General features: G+C 37.7%; 1 protein-coding gene and 1 pseudogene across 1 annotated transcript; both read right to left on the bottom strand.

Moving 5' to 3' along the window:
- Positions 1-511: 511 nt before the first annotated feature.
- LOC149144515 (26S proteasome non-ATPase regulatory subunit 2 homolog A-like) lies at positions 512-2,152 on the bottom strand. Its single transcript, XM_089449307.1, has 2 exons — positions 1,721-2,152; positions 512-805 (listed from the first exon to the last, which is right to left on the bottom strand). The coding sequence occupies exons 1-2, from the start codon at positions 1,979-1,981 to the stop codon at positions 548-550; spliced, it is 519 nt and encodes a 172-aa protein (XP_089305433.1). The 5' UTR covers positions 1,982-2,152; the 3' UTR covers positions 512-547.
- A 17,160-nt stretch (positions 2,153-19,312) lies between these two features.
- LOC149144514 (protein S-acyltransferase 18 pseudogene) lies at positions 19,313-21,125 on the bottom strand (annotated as a pseudogene).
- Between the last annotated feature and the right edge of the window lie 238 nt (positions 21,126-21,363).

The following is a 21,363-nucleotide window of genomic DNA, read 5'->3' as shown; positions in this document are numbered from 1 at the left end:
AAAATCTGTGTAAGAATTTGATTGGCTATGTAGAAAACAATGAATGCTACCTTATAGCAAATTTAGGATTTTGAACTAAGCTGGGCTAAAACATAACTCCATACCCATCAATCACTGAGAATCTGATACACAAACTAACTTACAAATACATAAAAATAATGAGACCTTTTCCATAAGGTTGTCTGATCTGAGAATACTCATATTTCTGAATTCCTTCTTCAAATCCAAACAGTAGCTAAAACCGATTCCCTTTTACTTTTGTGTTCAGCTAATCTTAATGCTTTAGGGATGTAAAACCAATACAAGATTCTCCTTTTGTATTCATGTTTTTGGTGGAAATCAGCTTCTTTTTTCATTTGCTCCAGCTCAGCTCTCACTACATGAAGATATTCAGATAGCTCTGCTCTCTCATTTTCTAATTTTTTGACCAAGACCTTGAATTCATCAAGATCATTCATCGCTTTAACCTTTTCAGCCTTTATTTCATGCATTTCATCACTAAGTTGAGATATTTGACCATTAAGTTCATCAGTCAGCTGCCTTGTTCTCATAGCTTCTGTCTCAAGTTGTTCTTTTTCAACCATTGTAGAACATGTCTCCAGCTTATAACATTCAAATCTCTTGTAATCTGTTCTTTAGCTTTAATAGCTTCATCTAGAACAGGTCTCATTTCAGCCAATTCATTTCTTACCTTGAGAACATTTCCAGTCCCTGCATATGCACAGGACTCCAGCGTAACTTGACAATATCTTGATATTTTCTCATTGAATGTCTTTGCTACTTCCAAAGTTGCATCAACTTTTTCCTGTTTATTTCAAGAGAAGAGTTAAAAGCCTGTGACTTTGAGCAAAAGCGAGGAAAACCTGTATTCTTGTTAGCACAGACATTATGCAAGGCATACATCACTACCTAGTGCCATAACATCTCACAAAAATCAAGCAAAACACTTCTTTAATACCTATAGCATCATTGGCAATAAATCTTCTTCAACATATTGGAAACGGCATGGTGACCCTCATTTAATCTTTAGCTTAAACCATTACCTACATGCTCTTAGCTAGATCTTTCCACCTTGGAAAAGTTGAAATACCAGAAAGTAGAAAAAATAGCACCCAGGAATCCGCAACAATATGTTATATAAATGAATGTTTTACTTGTTCCTTGTCAAAATGCTATCAAAAGGTATGTTTTCTAGAAGTTACTAAACTATAAATTCCCTGCATACATTTGTATAGTTGAGTGCTTTAGAAAATCATACAGATGGCAACAAACAAGATTCCTAAAAACGACCTCTTGGCTAAACAACAGGGTAACAACCTTCAATGTTAGTACAAATACAGCATTAAATAGAGCTTCTAACACTTTTCTGGGAATGCCAGGGAGTTGAGAACATCAGCAATCTCTAATCACTCATCACTCCCAGAAACCTCTATGTCCTATCTCCTTTCAAGTATTTTGTGGACCACTTCCCTTTAATCACTGTATTAGCTGGTAATTGAGCAGCTCCTCTGGAGTTTGTGTGGACGGGATCTCATGTAAAATATTTCATAATTTTCCTTTAAATATACCTCTTTCTTCACTCTTTTTAAAAAAAAATCAGCATATCTTATGTTTCTTTTTCTTACAGCATATTCCCAAAGTAAGCACAAATCATTGACCAATATATGTCTGGAGGATATAATGGCAGTTAATGGACTCTGTTCAAAATCAATCCACTCACCTGCTTTCCAAGATATAAGAGGCCAAGGCCTAAACAAAGAAATCGAGTAAGTGGCTCTCCTAGCTCAGAATCACTTCTCTCCATCAAGGCAATAATAATTGACTGAGCCACTTCATCATTGCAAGATCCAACATAGATCAATCCAAGAGATATAGCAGTGAAGGCAATTACATCTATGGGAACCTTCCAGTCTACTAAAATAGGAGAAAGAAGTTTAAGCACCTGCAAGAACATATAAAATGCACTAAAATTAATAACCATTGGGAAAAGAGGCAAGTCAGAAGATGAGCAATATTCCTAACATCTCAGTAGATATAGTTGGAATATAATTGTATCCGGTCAACGGTATCATGCATTGATTTTTCTGTGCTGAAATTCCTGATGCTGAAATACTTTCGTTGTTTGAATTATTTCACTGTTCGCTGAAATTCCTGATGCTGAAATACTTTCGCTGTTTGAATTATTTCACTGTTTGAATTACAAAATTTGTAAAGTGTGTGTTTGAATGTCGAGAACAGTACTATTCTAATGAGGGAAAGCATGAGATTTTTTCCAATTCCTGACCAGCCTCCGAGTGATTAAATTGGTATTCTTCAACTTTCACAAGCTGAAAAGTCATTCATATATCCCTGGTACCTGCTTTTGATTTCTTTGCTTGCATAATGACCTTTAAAACAGATCCCTAAACTTCTCGTTTCTCTTAACTCATGTTCCTGGATTCTTAGATACATGTGCTTCTTAAAAATCTGAACAATACAGATATATGAATTTCCACCATATCTGTCATTTGCAAAATATGCAGTGTTTAAGGATTCTGCCATGCAAAATTTGAGTAGGAATTATGATGTTAATATCCTGGTCAACCAAAGAATCGAATCTATGCATTAGTGGCGTATCCAACAGAAGTGCAATATGTTCATGGCTGAGGATTTTCATTCTCTCCCAAAGTCTTGTAGGTGATTTGTTTACCTAGAGAAAAATACGTTCTTTAGAACCGACCCTACTTTTCTATATGCTCCGATAATTGGGATATCTTAACATTTGCAAATCTCTTGCCCTCCTTGAGTAAATTTTTCCAATCCCTTGGTAGCATTGCTTTTTGTTTTGAAATGGCACATCCATTAAAGGGATTTGACAGATTGTTTCCTTTTGAAGTCAATGAAATGGCTATCAAAGCAAACCTTATCTGACTTGACTTGACACTGATTTGGGGTTGTTGTGGATCTTGCTTTCATATCACTGTTTATTTTCTGTGAATGATAGCACATCACTGTTTATTTTCTGTGAATGATAGCACATCACTGTTTCATAGAGATTTTCTAAGGGCATCTACCTCCAAATGTAAGGAATCTCTTTCATTTGCATTTTGGGCTGCTTGAAAAGCCATTTCAGTGCATTTTTCATCCAGTACAGTGCACTTACCACTAATCTCTTCAAGTTGGGCACATTTCTGAGATAGCTCAACTAACTTAACATTCATATCTTGAATATCTTGGTCCTTTGAAAACAAAACAGACTCAAAAGAAACATATTTAATGTTGGCTTCCTTCCTTAGAATAGCGTGGTGGACTGTCTGGCTGAGATGAAGAATGGGACCTGTGTTGTTGCAAGGATTGGGAGTCAAGGGCTGCTTTGCTTTTGGGGTGGGCTTCTGATAACATTGAAACAACATCTCTCATCGATGGTCGGTTGATTGGAGACCTACTAGTGCAGATGAGAGCCACTCTGAGGACCAGCATCATCTCTTCCTTGACTGAGAAACTTGGAACTCTAACACTTTGACCTAAGATCTTTTCCATCCCTTCCTTGGTCTGAACTCTTTCCTTGACCCAGTCCACAATGTTGACACCTTCTCCAAATTCTAGATCCATTGGCTGTCTTCCAGTGAAGAGCTCTAAGAGGACCACCTCAAAGCTGTATATGTCACTTTTCTCAAAGACTTGAAGTGTGTAGGCATATTCTGCACAAATCCAAAAGATGCATAGACTCATGGACTTAATAGATTTCTACCATCCTCAATTAATGAAACAGTACAAGTCTGTGCTAGGTTTAACATATAACTTTCAGATATATATTACAAGAGAAAATCTGTGTAAGAATTTGATTGGCTATGTAGAAAACAATGAATGCTACCTTATAGCAAATTTAGGATTTTGAACTAAGCTGGGCTAAAACATAACTCCATACCCATCAATCACTGAGAATCTGATACACAAACTAACTTACAAATACATAAAAATAATGAGACCTTTTCCATAAGGTTGTCTGATCTGAGAATACTCATATTTCTGAATTCCTTCTTCAAATCCAAACAGTAGCTAAAACCGATTCCCTTTTAATTTTGAGTTCAGCTAATCTTAATGCTTTAGGGATGTAAAACCAATACAAGATTCTCCTTTTGTATTCTTAGAATTTCCAGGGTAAACAATCATGAAACTGAAAGAAAAATGCACTTAGACCATCCTAACTCACTTTGTAAGTAAATTATTCACATCAGAGACAATCATGTTAACATAAAATCGATTGATGGAGTATCATTCAAGAACAAAGTATAACCTACGATGTTAGACACTTTGCAAGTATATTGTTCACACCAGAGACAACCATGTTGGTACCATATCTCTCAATTGCTTATCACGTTCTGATTTTTCATCTTGCCTCCTTGATAAATATTCCTTGCAATCATATAGCTCTGCAGAAAGTTTGGCATTCTCCTCAGAGAATCGATTCCTTTCTTCTTCATGTTTTTGGTGGAAATCAGCTTCTTTTTTCATTTGCTCCAGCTCAGCTCTCACTACATGAAGATATTCAGATAGCTTTGCTCTCTCATTTTCTAATTTTTTGACCAAGACCTTGGATTCATCAAGATCATTCATCGTTTTAACCTTTTCAGCCTTTATTTCATGCATTTCATCACTAAGTTGAGATATTTGCCCATTAAGTTCATAACACGAACATACCCAACAACGATTACTACAATGGAAACATATTTAATGTTGGCTTCCTTCCTTAGAACAACGTGGTGGACTATCTGGCTGAGATGAAGAATGGGACCTGTGTTGTTGCAAGGATTGGGAGTCAAGGGCTGCTTTGCTTTTGGGGTGGGCTTCTGATAACATTGAAACAACATCTCTCATCGATGGTCGGTTGATTGGAGACCTACTAGTGCAGAGGAGAGCCACTCTGAGGACCAGCATCATCTCTTCCTTGACTGAGAAACTTGGAACTCTAACACTTTGATCTAAGATCTTTTCCATCCCTTCCTTGGTCTGAACTCTTTCCTTGACCCAGTCCACAATGTTGACACCTTCTCCAAATTCTGGATCCATTGGCTGTCTTCCAGTGAAGAGCTCTAAGAGGACCACCCCAAAGCTGTATATGTCACTTTTCTCAAAGACTTGAAGTGTGTAGGCATATTCTGCACAAATCCAAAAGATGCATAGACTCATGGACTTAATAGATTGCTACCATCCTCAATTAATGAAATAGTACAAGTCTGTGCTAGGTTTAACATATAACTTTCAGATATATATTACAAGAGAAATCTGTGTAAGAATTTGATTGGCTATGTAGAAAACAATGAATGCTACCTTATAGCAAATTTAGGATTTTGAACTAAGCTGGGCTAAAACATAACTCCATACCCATCAATCACTGAGAATCTGATACACAAACTAACTTACAAATACATAAAAATAATAAGACCTTTTCCATAAGGTTGTCTGATCTGAGAATACTCATATTTCTGAATTCCTTCTTCAAATCCAAACAGTAGCTAAAACCGATTCCCTTTTACTTTTGTGTTCAGCTAATCTTAATGCTTTAGGGATGTAAAACCAATAAAAGATTCTCCTTTTGTATTCTTAGATTTTCCAGGGTAAACAATCATGAAACTGAAAGAAAAATGCACTTAGACCATCCTAGCTCACTTTGTAAGTAAATTATTCACATCAGAGACAATCATGTTAACATAAAATGGATTGAAAATTAATGTTACCATAAAAAGAATGACCACTTATAGTTCTGAAGTTTGAAACTACTTTACCTGGAGCAATGTAGCCATAGGAGCCAATAACAGAAGACATGGCCTCCGAACCAGTTCGAATCAGCTTTGAAACTCCAAAATCTGCAACCCTTGCAGTCATGTCAGAATCAAGCAATATATTGCTAGGCTTAACATCTCTGTGTACAATGGCAGGACGGCAATCTTGATGAAGATAGCATAAGCCCAGAGCCTCAGGTTCCTGGATTCTTAGATACATGTGCTTCTTAAAACTCTGAACAATACAGATATATGAATTTCCACCATATCTGTCATTTGCAAATTTGTGCAACATTAAATATAAATCTAGGCTTCAACTTGGTGTTTTGAACTATGCTCTCAGGTTATTCAATCAGGCTTTGTTAACTTTGTCAGTGGTTTATCCTATGCTTTATGCCAAATTTTGTGCAACATTAAATATAAATCTAGGCTTCAACTTGGTGTTTTGAACTATGCTCTCATGTTATTGAATCAGGCTTTGATGTGCATATATATATCCCATGTAACGAAGTACAACCTTATATTCTAGCTATACTCTCAATTACAGAGTATAAGTAGGGTAAAATGTTTTTAAATATGAAGGTCTTACAACAAGGTGGCTGGAAGTTCTTGTAACGAGATCCAATCTTGTTAACTTTGGAAGTAATTTGACTCATAAAATGTATTTATATATTTTACTTCTGAAATCACTATTTAAGTTTGCAAAGTTATGCATATTCTATTTTTAGTGTGCAAAGTCATGCATATTCTATCTGTAAATTTGAATTGATAACTTTTGAATGATGCAACATATTTTTTTAACCATCAAATTATATTAAAAGATGATATTAAACTACTTGTTCTCAGATCATCTTGCACGTAGTTTAATCTCTGTTTTGTTATTGAATTTCTCCCTGCCTTTATCTGACAATATCCATTTTTTACTATGTGTGAAGCAGTTGCAAACTAATTTGTAGTTGTTGTTCAACTTTCAGCGTTGAAGGACATTTCTGGACGTTCTCTATATTGCTTCAACTCCGGTAACAACCTTAATCTCCTTTCCGAGTTTTTGCTTCATTTCTATTTCATCCATGGACCATGATAGAAAATCCTCTTCCATCAATTGTACATTAGCCACTCAGCAACTATAGAGTCTTACTTGCAAGCAGAAAGTGTTTTTCATATATTTAACATTATGTATATTATAGAAGTAAAAGATCAGTCTTTTATCATATTGTTCAAGTTCCTTTGGAGACAATGCTTAATAGTAAGTGGGTATTATGGTAAACATTTTTATTTGCTGGGGCACCCACATTTGCCTAGGATTTTATAGCATAAGAAATCCTTTAAATCCCTGCAAAACCTTCCTTGCGAGGATTAGATTGTGTGGATTATGTTGGGTTTTCTTCCCGCAAAGACTATTAATTTGCATAGCACTGTGCAGCTTGTTTTGGTTACTCACACAACAATGTTAAATACAGATACTTTGCCTTGGCCTACTCTGTTTTGTCACTGGGCAATCCACCTTTCAGCATTGACGGACATTTCTGGGCGTTTTCTATATTGCTTCATCTCTGGTAACAACCTTAATCTCCTTTCCGAGTTTTTTCTCCATTTCTATTTCATCCATGGGCCATGATACAAAATCCTCTTCCATCAATTGTACATGAGCCACTGAGCAACTAAAGAGTCTTATAAATTTCATTCAAAATTATTTTCCGATTGAAATGATTCAGTTATATATATGCTTTCTTGATAATTTAAACTTTATTCCTTTGTGTTTAACTAATGCAAAGTGGTGCCATCGTGGCTGTCTTGTTTTTTAGTGTGTGTTGATATTATATTCCACTTGTCATTTTTTTTGTCATCCACACATTAAGAAAGCGGAAAACAAATACATGCATGTACATTTACATTTAGAATGCATGTGGTAATTGATTTAGGACTTTGCGTGTGCTCTCTGCTCTATGTTCAAACAGTTTCGCTTCTCTTTCCTTAGTAGCTAGGCTTTTCATTGCAAAAAAAAGAAAGTAAACGATTGTTTATCATCTTAGATTGCATATTTAGGAATTGTATCTGTACATCACGCGATCATCCTTAAAGGCAAACTTCTTAAGAAAGATCAACTGTAAAATACATTTCAATAAACATAAAAATGCTTTGGAACCTAACGCACACCATTTAGAAGTCTAGGCTAGAGACGTGTTCCGGCGTCGTAAAGCCTGGTAACTATCTCTTTCATCGTAGGTTGGGTGATTCCTCCTCTTTGAAATGACAAGTGCCAGTACGGACTTGTGCTCCCACGTACCGTCGAGTATATATTGGGAGACCACAGTAGGCTATATCCTTTATCCTTAGGAAGCCGTGTCTGCCGCCCTATCGATTGCAATGCACTGAACACAGCATTTGGGAAGATTGATTGCCGTACCATAAAAAGTATTCTGCAGTTTTGCGATTGGTTTGGTAATCCCCCTGTCTAGATATCCAGAGTAGTCACTTTCGTTCCTTTTCAGACTCCTTAAAAGAAAAGGACCATCTGAGCACTTGTCACTTCAGGCTCATTAAAAATCGAAGGCGACTAGAGTCATCTTTAGCTTTTTCTCGACTCTTAAAAAATGAAAAAGCAAATTGTGTCAAAGTGTCATAAAATTTATTTAAATCGGAATAACCTCGCAGAGTAGTCACTTTCATTCCTTTTCAGACTCCTTAAAAGAAAAGGACCATCTGAGCACTTGTCACTTCAGGCTCATTAAAAATCGAAGGCGACTAGAGTCATCTTTAGCTTTTTCTCGACTCTTAAAAAATGAAAAAGCAAATTGTGTCAAAGTGTCATAAAATTTATTTAAATCGGAATAACCTCACAGAGTAGTCACTTTCATTCCTTTTCAGACTCCTTAAAAGAAAAGGACCATCTGAGCACTTGTCACTTCAGGCTCATTAAAAATCGAAGGCGACTAGAGTCATCTTTAGCTTTTTCTCGACTCTTAAAAAATGAAAAAGCAAATTGTGTCAAAGTGTCATATAATTTATTTAAATCGAAATAACCTCATTGTTCCCTCGTTGGTCTTAGGGTAAGAAAATGGAGTCCACCATTCAAGGATTTCCCCATGGAGGAATCCTGCTCCCTTTTCCTCTAGGGGAGATGTTGGTGCACCTCATATGGCTACATTGACCCTTCCAGGGCTTGCAATTTCCCTGCCAATATACTTTTTCTCGACCTATGCCGTTCAAAACACCTTGATTCTCGATCAATCAACTCAGCAACTAGATGATACTAGAGTTGCCCAGATCGAAGGCGACTAGAATCGTCTTTAGCTTTTTCTCGTCTCTTAAAAATTGAAAAATCAAGTTGTGTCAAAGTGTCATACAATTTATTCAAATCGGAATAACATCACTGCTCCCTCGTTGGTCTCAGTTTGACAAAATGGTGTCTGCCAATTAAGGATTTCCCCTACTCCCTTTTCCTCTAGGGGAGATGTTGGTGTACCTCATATGGCTACATTGTCCCTTCCAGGGCTTGCACTTTGCCTGCTGGTATGGATTTTCTCGACCTCTGTCGTTCAAAACACCATGATTTTTGGGCAATCAAATCAGCAACCAGATGATACTAGAGTTACCCCCAAACCTTCTATTTCATTTGTTTCTCCCTCTCCTTCCTCTGCGCTTCGTGGAAGTATGCTTAAAAAAAATGAACGTATAAAGATGTTGTAATAAATATCTTTCTTCAGTATGTTTATAAGCTTAGATGCCCACTCATTTAGAAAAAAACTAAACATGCTTCTTTCAACATTTTTGTGTTTTGTTTTGTACCAGAAAATGACATCAAACCTCACTGAAAATGCAATTTCCTCAATGTTATCTGGATCAACTCATATTCAACCATACCTGCAAATTGCTGAGCTTGAGCCAATACAACCAATGCAAAAATCAACTCCACGATATCGTACTGCAATTTCAGACGGAACACATAAGAAACACATCATGCTTCCAAAAGATTTCAATGATCTCGTAGCAACAGGCTTGCTACAAAAGGGTTCTATTATAAATGTTAAAAGTTGGACTACCTCAGCTATTGGTCCTTCAACGTAAGTTTGTTATAAATTTCTTATTTCAAATTTAACATTCTTTTACTTATAACACAACCACTTCTAACAGTTATTCCTTTGACTCTCATTTGTCGTGTAGGTCTATAAAGCTATTAGACTTTGAAATATCTACTTCATTTGCACCCTTAATTGGCAATCCAAAAACTATGAGTATCCCCATCACATCTGATGAAAACTCTCCATCCTCATCGGATCCACATCCTCCATCAAAAAGGCCCTGCCCTCTTCCAACTACTCCAGCCCCGTCCGTTCAACCGGTTCAAATTCCCATCAAATCGTTAAACCCTTACCACTCAAACTAGTGCATAAAAGGATATTTCCAAAGGAAAACAGCTCTTCGACAATTTCAGAATCAATACGGACCCAGTAAAGTGTTTGGCTTTGACCTGTTCGATACAGAGGGTGGAGAAATACATATTACATGTTTCAACAATGTCGCAGATTATTTCTTCGACGAAATCCAAAATGGAAATGTCTACATTGTTTCTAAAGGGAATGTGAAAATGGCTAATAAGCAATACAACCACTTGAACAATGACTGGGAAATTTTGTTGAATGCAACATCTACCATAGAACATGTTGCCAGTGAAAAAAAACATAATCCAGCAGTGCAATTCAGTATAAAATCAATTGATGATATCAGAACAACAAACGTCAACTCCATTGTTGATATTTTGGGTGTTGTCACAGACATTTCCAGTGTATGCACTATACGTAGAAGAGATGGCTCTGAAGTCAATAAACAAACAGTACAGCTTCAAGACATGTCAGGGTATAGCATAGATGCAATCTTTTGGGGCGATAATTTTAAAGCCATTTCACAGGAAATCTCCTCCCTATGTGCTACAGGCAATAACCCCATCATTGCAATCAAATCTGCACGTGTTGGAGAATTTAATGGGAAAAATATCGGCACTACAACGAGATCCATTGTTCTTGTAGATCCTGACATTGAAGAGGCCCATACGCTAAAGTCGTGGTTTAAAAAAGAAGGCTCGGCTGCTGCTTCAACATCTTTGACAACAAGATCTCCTTTTTGCCCCCAACAAAAAAAAATAACAATTGCTGACATTTACAGTATGGATTCCTTAGAGAAACCAACATTTTTCGAATTAAAGGGCACAATAACAAAAATTGGTATGGATAGTTTTTACTACATTTCTTGCCCGTCGATTGTTGGTGGGAAAAAATGCATGAAAAAACTTATTCCACAAAATACAGGGGTGTGGTTCTGTCCAAAGTGCAACGCTGAAGTAAGCGATTGTGATTACAGATACTTATTGAAAATCGACATACAAGATCACACTGGTGAATTGGCTTCAACTGTTGCTTTCGAAGACGCGGGCTCTACAATTCTTGGAAATAATGCCAAAGACTTCTATCTATTATCTTCAGATCCAGAACTAATCAAGGAAATTGTCTCTAGAGCTCTATGGACATATCATATCTTCACACTTTCGGTGAAGACATAAACTTTTAAAGAAGTCCCACGATTGAAATGCGTTATCATAAAAGAAGAAAAACTGCATTTCACGACAGAATGCAAAAACATCCTTCGATAAATTCAGAGCATCTCGACATTGTAAATAAATATTGCAGAATGTGTTCCTTGCTTTTTGGCAATTCCTATTGTCCAATTTTATAAATACAACTTTACAAGATATATTGTTGCATGTCTTCTTATGAAAATTTCTTATATACCATTGAAATAAATATTTGTTCTCCATTGTATCTAGCATTATGTTAGTAGAAAAAATCACATTTTTTTTTTCCTTTTATCAACTTTACACATGAAACTACCTACATGTATGCAGCAAAAATACTAATACGTTCTTTCAAAAACATTTCTCAAATAAAAAAATTCACATGGCACTATTCAGAACTTAGATTTTTTTCCCCTTCTTTCGCTTTCGCTTGCATTTTTTACCCTTCTTTCGCTTTCATACAATAACGTGGTTGTTGTCTCTAAATAACATTCTTGTTTTCCCCTCCCTTGCTTATAGGTACCATAAATTTTGCGAATGGCTTCTTCTTCTAATCATGAACGTGCTCGAAGATACTATGCAACAAATAAAGAACGAATAAATGCACGGCGCCGTGAGCTTTACCAAGCAAAAAAAAACATCATAGAATGTCAAAAACACAAAAATCAAAAGGGTGACCAACCTTCCTCGTCTGAAATGCCCCACCCTGAAAACAATCCTCCCTTGCAATTATCAGGCTCTTTATCTTCTCAGCAAACCTCTCAAACAAATACATCCATGCCTCATTGCCCTAACCCCTCCTTTGCACATGCTTTCAGCAACGTTTATACCGATCAAGCACATCGAGATTTCTGTTCAAAGCTTGATAAACTTCCACCTAAATGCCCATGCTCCATTTGTCTTGAATCATATCCTGGAATACATATCCGCAATTCCAACCACATGGATTGCTGCTCTAGATGCGCCTCTGAAACAAAGGGTCATCGCTTCTCATTATCAAACAACATGGACCCTGGCCCTCAACCAGCTGCTCTTACGTCGCTTTCGCAAATAGAAGAAATGCTCATTGCTAGGGTTAACCCTATATTGCAGGTAACACATGCACGTGGTGGCCAGTATAAATACAGTGGCCACACAATTTGTTTTCCTCAAGACATAACAAAAATCGCAAACATGTTGCCACGACGTGTTGAGCACTTGGACATCCTAATTGTCACACGTCATAGTAATGACCATAAGGCTTATGATTTCATTGTCAGTAGACATCGCGTTCTCGCTACATTGGAATACAAATTGGCTAATGACCCATACTATAAGAATGTTCGTATTGATTCCAATGCACTGGCATCCTTACCAGCAATCCCCACCGATGTCTCCTCCTCCCTTCACCATTCCAATACTACAGAAACCACTGTTCACCTTCCACTTGAACCACCCCATGAGCTCACCGAAGATTTCACAGACCCATCCGCTGCCCAAACATCATCGTTCGTACCCATCATACCCAATACAAATACAGAAATTCAAGAAATCCGCCATTATTTGCATGCTTGCAACCACCAATCTGATACTACAATTAAGTGGCCAACAATTGGTTTATCGCCAGTCAATGAATACAACACAGAAGGTCTACTCTCTATGGCTTTCCCCACCCTTTTCCCGACAGGCGCTGCAATGCCAAATCAGCCAAGAATGAAAGCAGTGCAGTTACATGAATATGCACTTCATCTCATACGTTACTACGATAACAGATTTGGAAGCCACCCATGCTTTCGTTATTACATATATAATCTCATGATGTGGCATCGCAGTCAAGAAACAACGTCGATTTTTGTGAAAAAAAGCATCACAGATAACTTTCCAATATCTATTCGAGATCTGAACATTCGATTAGAACAATTTCCAGATGAGAAATTGGCGGAGCAAGTCATGCGATTCGGTAGCTCTTTACGTGGAACAAGGTCATTTTGGCACAAAGCTAAAAATGAACTAATGGACATGATATCTCAACTCGATTGCCCGACATTCTTCTTCACATTAAGTGCAGCTGATACAAAATGGCCTGATCTTCATGCAGTCATGCCCGGATGTCTTCCTACTGATATTGGAAAACAACAAAAGTGGAGAATTGATAACATTATCTCTAACCCACATTTAACATCGCTATATATGCACCATAGATTCACAGCATTTCGTGAGATTATCTTGGAGAAACACCTGAATACAAAAGATTACTGGTACAGGTACGCATTCTACCGCATTTTGTTTCCTCCAAGAACTCTAAACATCATTCCTCACCTATTGCAAAATTATCTTACAAAAACGCATTCTTGTTAGGTATGAATGGCAACATAGGGGATCTGCGCACATCCATGGTTTCCTTTGGATAGAAACTGCACCTGATATGGGGAATCTCAACTGGGAAGACACAGAAGCAGTCGATATTGCAAGGCAGTTCTTTGACAAATATATTTCCGCTTGGAACCCTCGTGCTCCTTCGAATTCAAACCAACCAAATGCTTGGACAAATCCCGAAGACCCTTGCCTGTTGTCCACACCGCAAATCTTCAGAACCAATCCTTTCAGTGACTATGAACAACTCGTCAATTGTGTTGAACGTCACACAAAATGCTCAGAAAGCACGTGCCTAAGAAAAAATGGATCCTCACTCCAATGTCGTTATAAAGCACCGTGGGAATTACATCCAAAATCGGCCTTATTCATTGATTCCAATGGCCAAAAAACATACACCCCTGCTCGGAACGACAATCGACTCAATAGCCATAACCCTACCATCCTATCTATTTGGCGTGCAAATGTTGACTGCCAACCAGTACTCTCCATACACGCTGTACAAAAATATATCGCCAAATATGCATCCAAAGCAGAAAAAAAAAATATGAAAGCTTCCACGACATGCTACGTAGAATTGTCCTTGCTTCACCCATTGCTGACCCAGCAACATCCGCATTTCGAAAATTTCTTGCTGAAACCCTTGTTGATCGTGACATTGGAGCCCAAGAAACCTGCCATATGCTGCAAAAATTACCGTTAACATTATGTAGTCGGCCATTCATTTCTTTAAATGTAAACCAAAAAATTCTTATGCGCCTTCCACAAACGGACGCCACCTCCACTACATCCCCGCACTTCATAGATACATATATCCAACGCCCTTCTACCCTAGAGTCCACATCACTAATAGAGTTGGCAAGATCCTGGTCATATGATCCTCGTCGCAAAACAAACAAATGGAAACAAAGGCCTACAAAGGCAATTGTTCGGGTCATACCACGCTACTCCTCCATACCATCCACAACAGAACCTTGCTACGCTGACTTTTGCAGGGTTGAGCTTATGCTATACAAACCTTTTCGCCGTATCGTACAAGATATAGGAGATTCTGCTGTAGATTTCATCACAAATTGGCAAACATTTCGCCCATTCTACAATCCTTGGCATCAACACCGCACACTATCTGATATTGAATCTGTCGCAAATGATACCTCAACTATGAATGAAGCCAATCCAGCAGACGCCATGGAAATAAATGAATGGGAATTACTTTCCCAATTACACCCTACAAATGAGCTTCTCATAAATGACCTTGACATGCTTGGTCTTCGTGGCTTTGATGACACCCATAACTGGAATCATACCACTATCCCATTGGATCTACAAAATAATGTAATACAATTCATTGAGAATAGCCGCTCCATCCACCGCATTCTTCAAACACATCAACATACCCTGCCGACCCTTACTACATTATCTCCAATGCAAAGAAAAGCTCTGAATATTATTTTTAATCATTTTGCTAGGAAGGATTATTTACCCGCTCTCAGAATGATAATACAAGGCACTGCTGGTACGGGAAAATCCCTCCTTATTAATTGCATCAAAGATATGCTCATAGGCCTTGCAAGCCTGGAACCTTCACCGATCATGCTCCTCGCCCCTACAGGGGTTGCTGCCTTCAACATACAAGCATCGACAATCCATTCTGCTTTGCACCTTCCTATAAAGGATCTTATGCCGTTAGAAGGTAGTGCTCTTGCAAAATTCCAGGAAGAACTCAAGCATATAAGATACATACTGATCGATGAAATGAGCTTCATTGGGCCAAAGCTTCTCAGCCATATTGATGAACGTCTTCGCGAGGCATTTCCCCACCAAAGAAACACTCCTTTTGGTGGTTGTTCCATAATATTGGTTGGTGATCTCGGTCAGCTACCACCCATCAAAGACATACCTCTGTATGCAGGGACGAGCCACGGAAGCGCACTGTGGAGCACCTTCAACACAGTCATCACATTGGACACAATATTTTGTCAACAAGGCGACGACATCGCACAGGTTACTTTCAGGAACATTCTCCAGAACATTAGAGATGCAAATCCAACAATCGATGACTACAACATACTCATGTCGCGCACAGATTCCTTTTTATCAGAAGAAGAAATACGTTCATTCCATGATTCCATGCATTTATTTCCAACAAATGTTCAAACAACGGTCCATAATAAGCAAATGATGAAATCTCTTAACACTCCTATCGCACGATCCATTGCTGAAGATGACACCACATATTCCAGTCTTTCCTCTGAAGATGAGCAACTTGAGCGAATTGTATTGCTATGCAATGGCGAAAAAGTTATGTTGACTTCCAACCTTTGGGTTTCAGCCGGTCTTGTTAATGGTTCCCTTGGAAAAATTGTAACCATCTTTTACAAAGAATCAACTGCACCACCACAAATTCCAACATTTGTTGTCGTAGATTTCCCCAAGTACATTGGGCCTCCTTGGGATGAAAGAAACCCCACTCACTTGCCTATTCCAACAGTAAAAAGAAATGGTCGTGCACAAATTCCACTGAAGATGGCTTGGGCTTTAACCATACATAAATCTCAAGGTATGACCCTTCCAAAAGCAACAATTGACATTGGAAAAATAGAACGTCAAGGTCTCACATTCACAACTATTTCAAGAGTGCCTTCTCTGCAAGATCTCCGGATTAACCCCGCATTCAGTTTCGATCGTTACGGTAAAATGAAGGACAACAAAAACGTTGCTCGCAGAAAACACGTGGAGGAAATTCTCCGTTCAATGCCGCCTCCAGATAATCTGCTCCAGCCCGTACTTTGACATCACCAAAAGGTTTCCTCCATTTATTTACCTCATTCTCTTTATTAACATACTTTTCATATCTTTCAACAACAACAAACTTTAATCATTATTAGTAAATAAGAAAATATTAGAATGTCTTTATATTGTCTATACATCTCATTCTTACCTTTTCTTTCTTTTGCAGCAGGCCACATGGGCTCAGAAATAACATACCTACACAACTACATGTAGATTGGCAAGCAAAAAAACTACATCTCCAGTTGTGCATTGACCTCCAATGGTGTTCAATATGCCGTTATTCACCATGCATCTTCCACTAACAATATATGGATCCCCATAGCAAAGGTAACTTCATTACCATTCATTCCAGATTCATTTTAACACAACTCATCTGCAAAGTATTACTAATACATTTCTGCAACTGGTTTACATATTACTAATTCTAACAAAATATAAATTTTGCAGGTCCATTGCTGCTTCTTCAGGCCTTCGCTACCTCCACCATGTTTTCATACAACTTCAAATATGGAATGACAAGCACAATGTTCTTTCGACTATTATATTCCTTCTCGAACCTCTTTTGTTACAATTCATTGTTTGTATTTTCCATTTCAAACTTGAAAAAATATGTTTCAAGATCGAATACCGTTTTCATTGTTTGTTTCCTCACAACTATTTGTGTTTTCCATTTCAATCTTTAAAAAGGATGTTACAACACACTTTGTATTTTCCATTTCAAACTTTAAAAAGGATGTTACAATACAATATTTGTATTTTCCATTTCACACTTAAAAAAGGATGTTTCAACATCAAATACCATTTTGATAGTTCATGTCCTCCCAACTATTTGTGTTTCCCGTTTCAAACTTAAAAAAGGGATGTTTCGACATCAATGCCATTTTGATAGTTTATTTCCTCACAACCATTTCATTGTCAATGGGTTTTAACATATTTTGTTTACAAAATCAATTGACTTTAATGATTATAATACATGTTTTCAAAATATCTTCATATTAATTTAATTTTCAATTTCAGTAATGGTTTCTTAAATAGCCCTTTCCAAATCAATATGGTTGCTCGGTTGTTGTTCGCATATTAATTTAATTTCCCATTTGAATAATGTTTTCTTAAATAGCCCTTTCCAAATCAATATGGTTGCCCGGTTGTTATTCACATGGACTCATTCATTTATCTTCACCTTTAACTCCACAGTTTTTCCAACAACAAACAAAGGTCTCTAAACAGGTTCAATGCATATTTATGGCTGCTTGCATTCCATTTCAACGGTTTTCGGCATCGCTCCCTCAAATAAAAGCTCGAATTCATCGACCCTTGCTTCCAAAAAAGCCCGCAAAAGCCTATTCACGTTTCAATATTCTTCCACACACTATGCCTTACGGCGTTTCCTTTGCAACACTAGGTGCAAATGCTAGTTATTCATGATATCAATCACTCGCTCTAGTAGTATTGTTAAAATTATGTTTAAATGATAATTAAAACCATATATTACTATTTATAATAAATTATATTATTATGATTGATATAATATATAATAAATTATATTATTATGCATGATATCAATCATTCACTCTGGTAATATTGTTCAAATTATTTTTTTAAATGATAATTAAAACTATATATTACTATTTATAATAAACTATATTATTATGCATGATATCAATCACTTACTCTGTTAGTATTGTTCAAATTAATTTTTTTAAACGATAATTAAAACTATATATTACTACGCCGTAAGGCGTTTCCTTATGGAACGAACTGCCCAAACTGATTTCGTGTCCAAATGTGTTCCATTCGATTTTGTTGTTAGACGATTAGGGAATCATTAACAGTTGATTTGAATTGAACCATGCCAGCCGTGACCAGCCGTGACGCTTGTTACTGGGTCGTTCAACATTCCACAATGTTTCGTCTCTCTGGCTCACTCTGTATCGGAATATGCAAGGAAAATTATAGGAAGACATCCATTCAACTCCTGTAACAGGGTTGCCAATGGTCCGGGTAAATTGTTCTACTACCTTGAGAGCCAGCGGTTACAAACGTGAATATTTGTCTCGAATTTCTATTGTGCGAAGGTATTAAATCCAATTACCCTAAAGTTTCTTTGGTTTTCTTCTTTTCTCTTGTTGAGCTTTCACACTTTGTTTATTTTGTGGTTAATTGTCTGATCCAAATTTCTGTGATTTACCATAACCCGATGCCAAGGTGAAGGAGATGCTCAAGAAGCCAGAGTGTATTACTATACAGAGGAAGAGCAAGGACCATGCAGAGATATTCAATAAAAATAAGTTTTCCTTTTCCTATTTAATTTTCCTGCGTCCATCTGAGCCCACAAACACCATGGGTGGAATTCTCAAACTTAATGCTTTGTTGCAGGAGGTAAGGTGATCAAGATTTATCGGATTTTCTTTTCAATTGTAATGTCATGCGGATGGATGTTTACAGTCCTGGGGTTTTAAATTCGCTTTGAAGATGACGATGTGGAGTCTGCTAAATCTGCGAGGCAATAGAATGTGAAGATAGTTTCGGCCAGAGATTTAGACTTTTCTGTTACTGTTTCGAGTATTGTCAAGTTTCCGAGCTCTGCTTCTATAACATGCTGCTTATGGATTTGTCTTGTTCCACATGATGGAATAAATTTCAGTCTATTAGAGTTTTTTCAGAGAAGAGAATCTGGATACATCTGCATTTTATTTTCCTCGATAAACAACACTCAAATACCCATATAAACAAATCCAAATAAATATACAAATAAACAAATGTAGCAGCAGAGATATCATCTTCGACTTCTCAGACACCGAGAACAACAGTCGAGTTGAACTTCTATTCTTGCATTTTAGTGAATTGGGGAGCCCTCGCCCTTGCTTTTCGTGAAGACAGAATCCACAACCTGCTTTGAAATGTAGGTGTCCAGTTCAATTGAAACCTGTGACAGCTTGGGATCAAAGTTTGTCCTATAATGTAAAGCCCCAGGGCTCATATTGGATGTATCTAAGGAGAGGGTGGAGGATGGCAATCTGGGGGAAGCAATGCAAGTGAAACTGAATACAGGAGAGGAAGGAGGTGGATAAGAAGAATCAACCCTCACTTGTCTTCTGGGAGCAAACCTAGTCTTTGATTTTGGCAAATTCTGCGTTAGGAGGGGCATGGATTCCATGTCACCTGCAGCAGCAGGTGCAACATATGAAGCACTGATGGACCATATTTTCTTTCCAAAGGCATAGGCAGTAACAATGGTGGTCCATCTGATGATGTTTTAAGTTCATTTTTGGTATTCACAATAGTATCACCCTGTTTGGTGCCGACCCTACTATTATCAGTATCAGTACTGTCTGTAAACCCCCCACTGTCCACTATTGATGAGCTCTTGAATTGCTTGAACGCAGATGATCTTCCTCTAGCCCTCTCTGCAGCTTTCAATGCTTCCTCTGTGGTCAACTTTATCAGTCTCCAAGCACTGATACTCGTCTTAAGTTGTTTTGGGGATTTAGGCAAATTAGATTCCAAATCATGCCCGAGAGATAAGCGGCTTGACTCTATGGAATCTTCCTTGTAGAGGCATTTGAATCTCGTGAGAAAATTAGACTTTGGTGATGCGCTGCCAAAAATTTCTTCTGAGCTAGTTGGAGATGAGGGTTCGCTCAGATCAGATTCATCCAAGAAATCTTCCGTGTTGCATTCTTCTCTCATGGCTAGAATGTAGTCATATGTTCTGATTCCCTTCTTTATTAAGACTATGTGGAAGAAAAAAAGTTGCCCAAGGGCTGCACAAGCATATACTGAAACTACAGTAAGGAAAGCCACAATAACTGCTAAAGCCCCTCTCGGGAATCCATTTCCAAACCTAAACTCAAGTTCATGAATGATGTCTCTTCTATTTGCAAAGCAGCGAATAAATACAACAAGTCCTGCACCTCCCTCCAGTATAAGCATAATGAGGATTGAAGCCATAAGAAGCATGAAAGTAGTGTAATTCCTCCTTCCAACACAGTTGTTGAGCCACCGGCAATGGTGATCAAATCCATCCACACACTTATCACAACTTCTACAGTGTTTGCTAATTTTTTTCACCTTTTTGTCGCAGAGAGAACATAATATGACATCATCCTCCGGAATCCCGGGTGAAATCCCCTCATTATTAACAACGATAGGAGGCAGACAGGATTCCAGTTCTGCTGGGGTTTTCCATGGATCCGTATATCTCCTCCTTATACATGAATGGAGAATCTTCTTCTCAATCTTCTTCACATACCTTACAATTAACTGAGCTATAAGCGCCTGAACTTTCTTCTCCCCAGAAGAATTCCTTGAAAATTTTGTTCCAGAATTCTTCAACGAGCTTTTGTCTATTGGGTCTATGCTGGAACATCTTAGAAACAAAACCATCACAGAAAATGCCACACACGAGAATAAAGTAATTGCGGTGGTCTGCAAGACATTGTTGCCAAGGAATAAACCCAAAAACAAATAGAACGCCAACACCATTACCAAATATATTGCAATTCCCACCATCTGTAATAGGTGCAGAGGCCGCTGCCAGCCATGGCGCCTCATAGCTTGTATTTCCTTCCCTGGGAAACCCTAGATATGGATCTCCAAAGAAGATCTTAGAGAACATAAACGTTAATGGATTCTTCAGTTGTTGAAAAAAAAAATAGTAGATCGGTTAAAACTTAAAACAAACACCTGAGAATGGCGCCCTCTGTATTAACAGGAGGCCTTTTAGCCTGAATATCTTCAGAGGAAATCTGCTGTGGATTGAATGCGTGCATTGCTACAGACAGAAAGTCCTCTATTGAGCTCTTCTGCTTTTTTTCAGTCTATTAAAGTTTATTGTATCATGTACGCTCATTTCTTTTGCCATTAATTTTGTCAGCTTATTGTTTA

Source organism: Pinus tabuliformis, chromosome X (assembly GCF_031772625.1).
Source record: "Pinus tabuliformis cultivar Carrire ecotype Pingquan chromosome X, CPIR1, whole genome shotgun sequence".
In the NCBI taxonomy this organism is placed as follows: domain Eukaryota; kingdom Viridiplantae; phylum Streptophyta; class Pinopsida; order Pinales; family Pinaceae; genus Pinus; species Pinus tabuliformis.
This window is presented reverse-complemented; position numbering and strand designations above follow the sequence as displayed.

What these genes read in the sequence shown, in the direction of transcription:
- LOC149144515 (XM_089449307.1), bottom strand. Translation starts at nt 1,981, where the DNA reads ATGGTTATTAATTTTAGTGCATTTTATATGTTCTTGCAGGTGCTTAAA. An exon ending in TCTTATATCTTGGAAAGCAG is followed by an intron (nt 806 to 1,720) that starts GTGAGTGGATTG and finishes TGAAATAAACAG; the next exon opens with GAAAAAGTTGATGCAACTTT.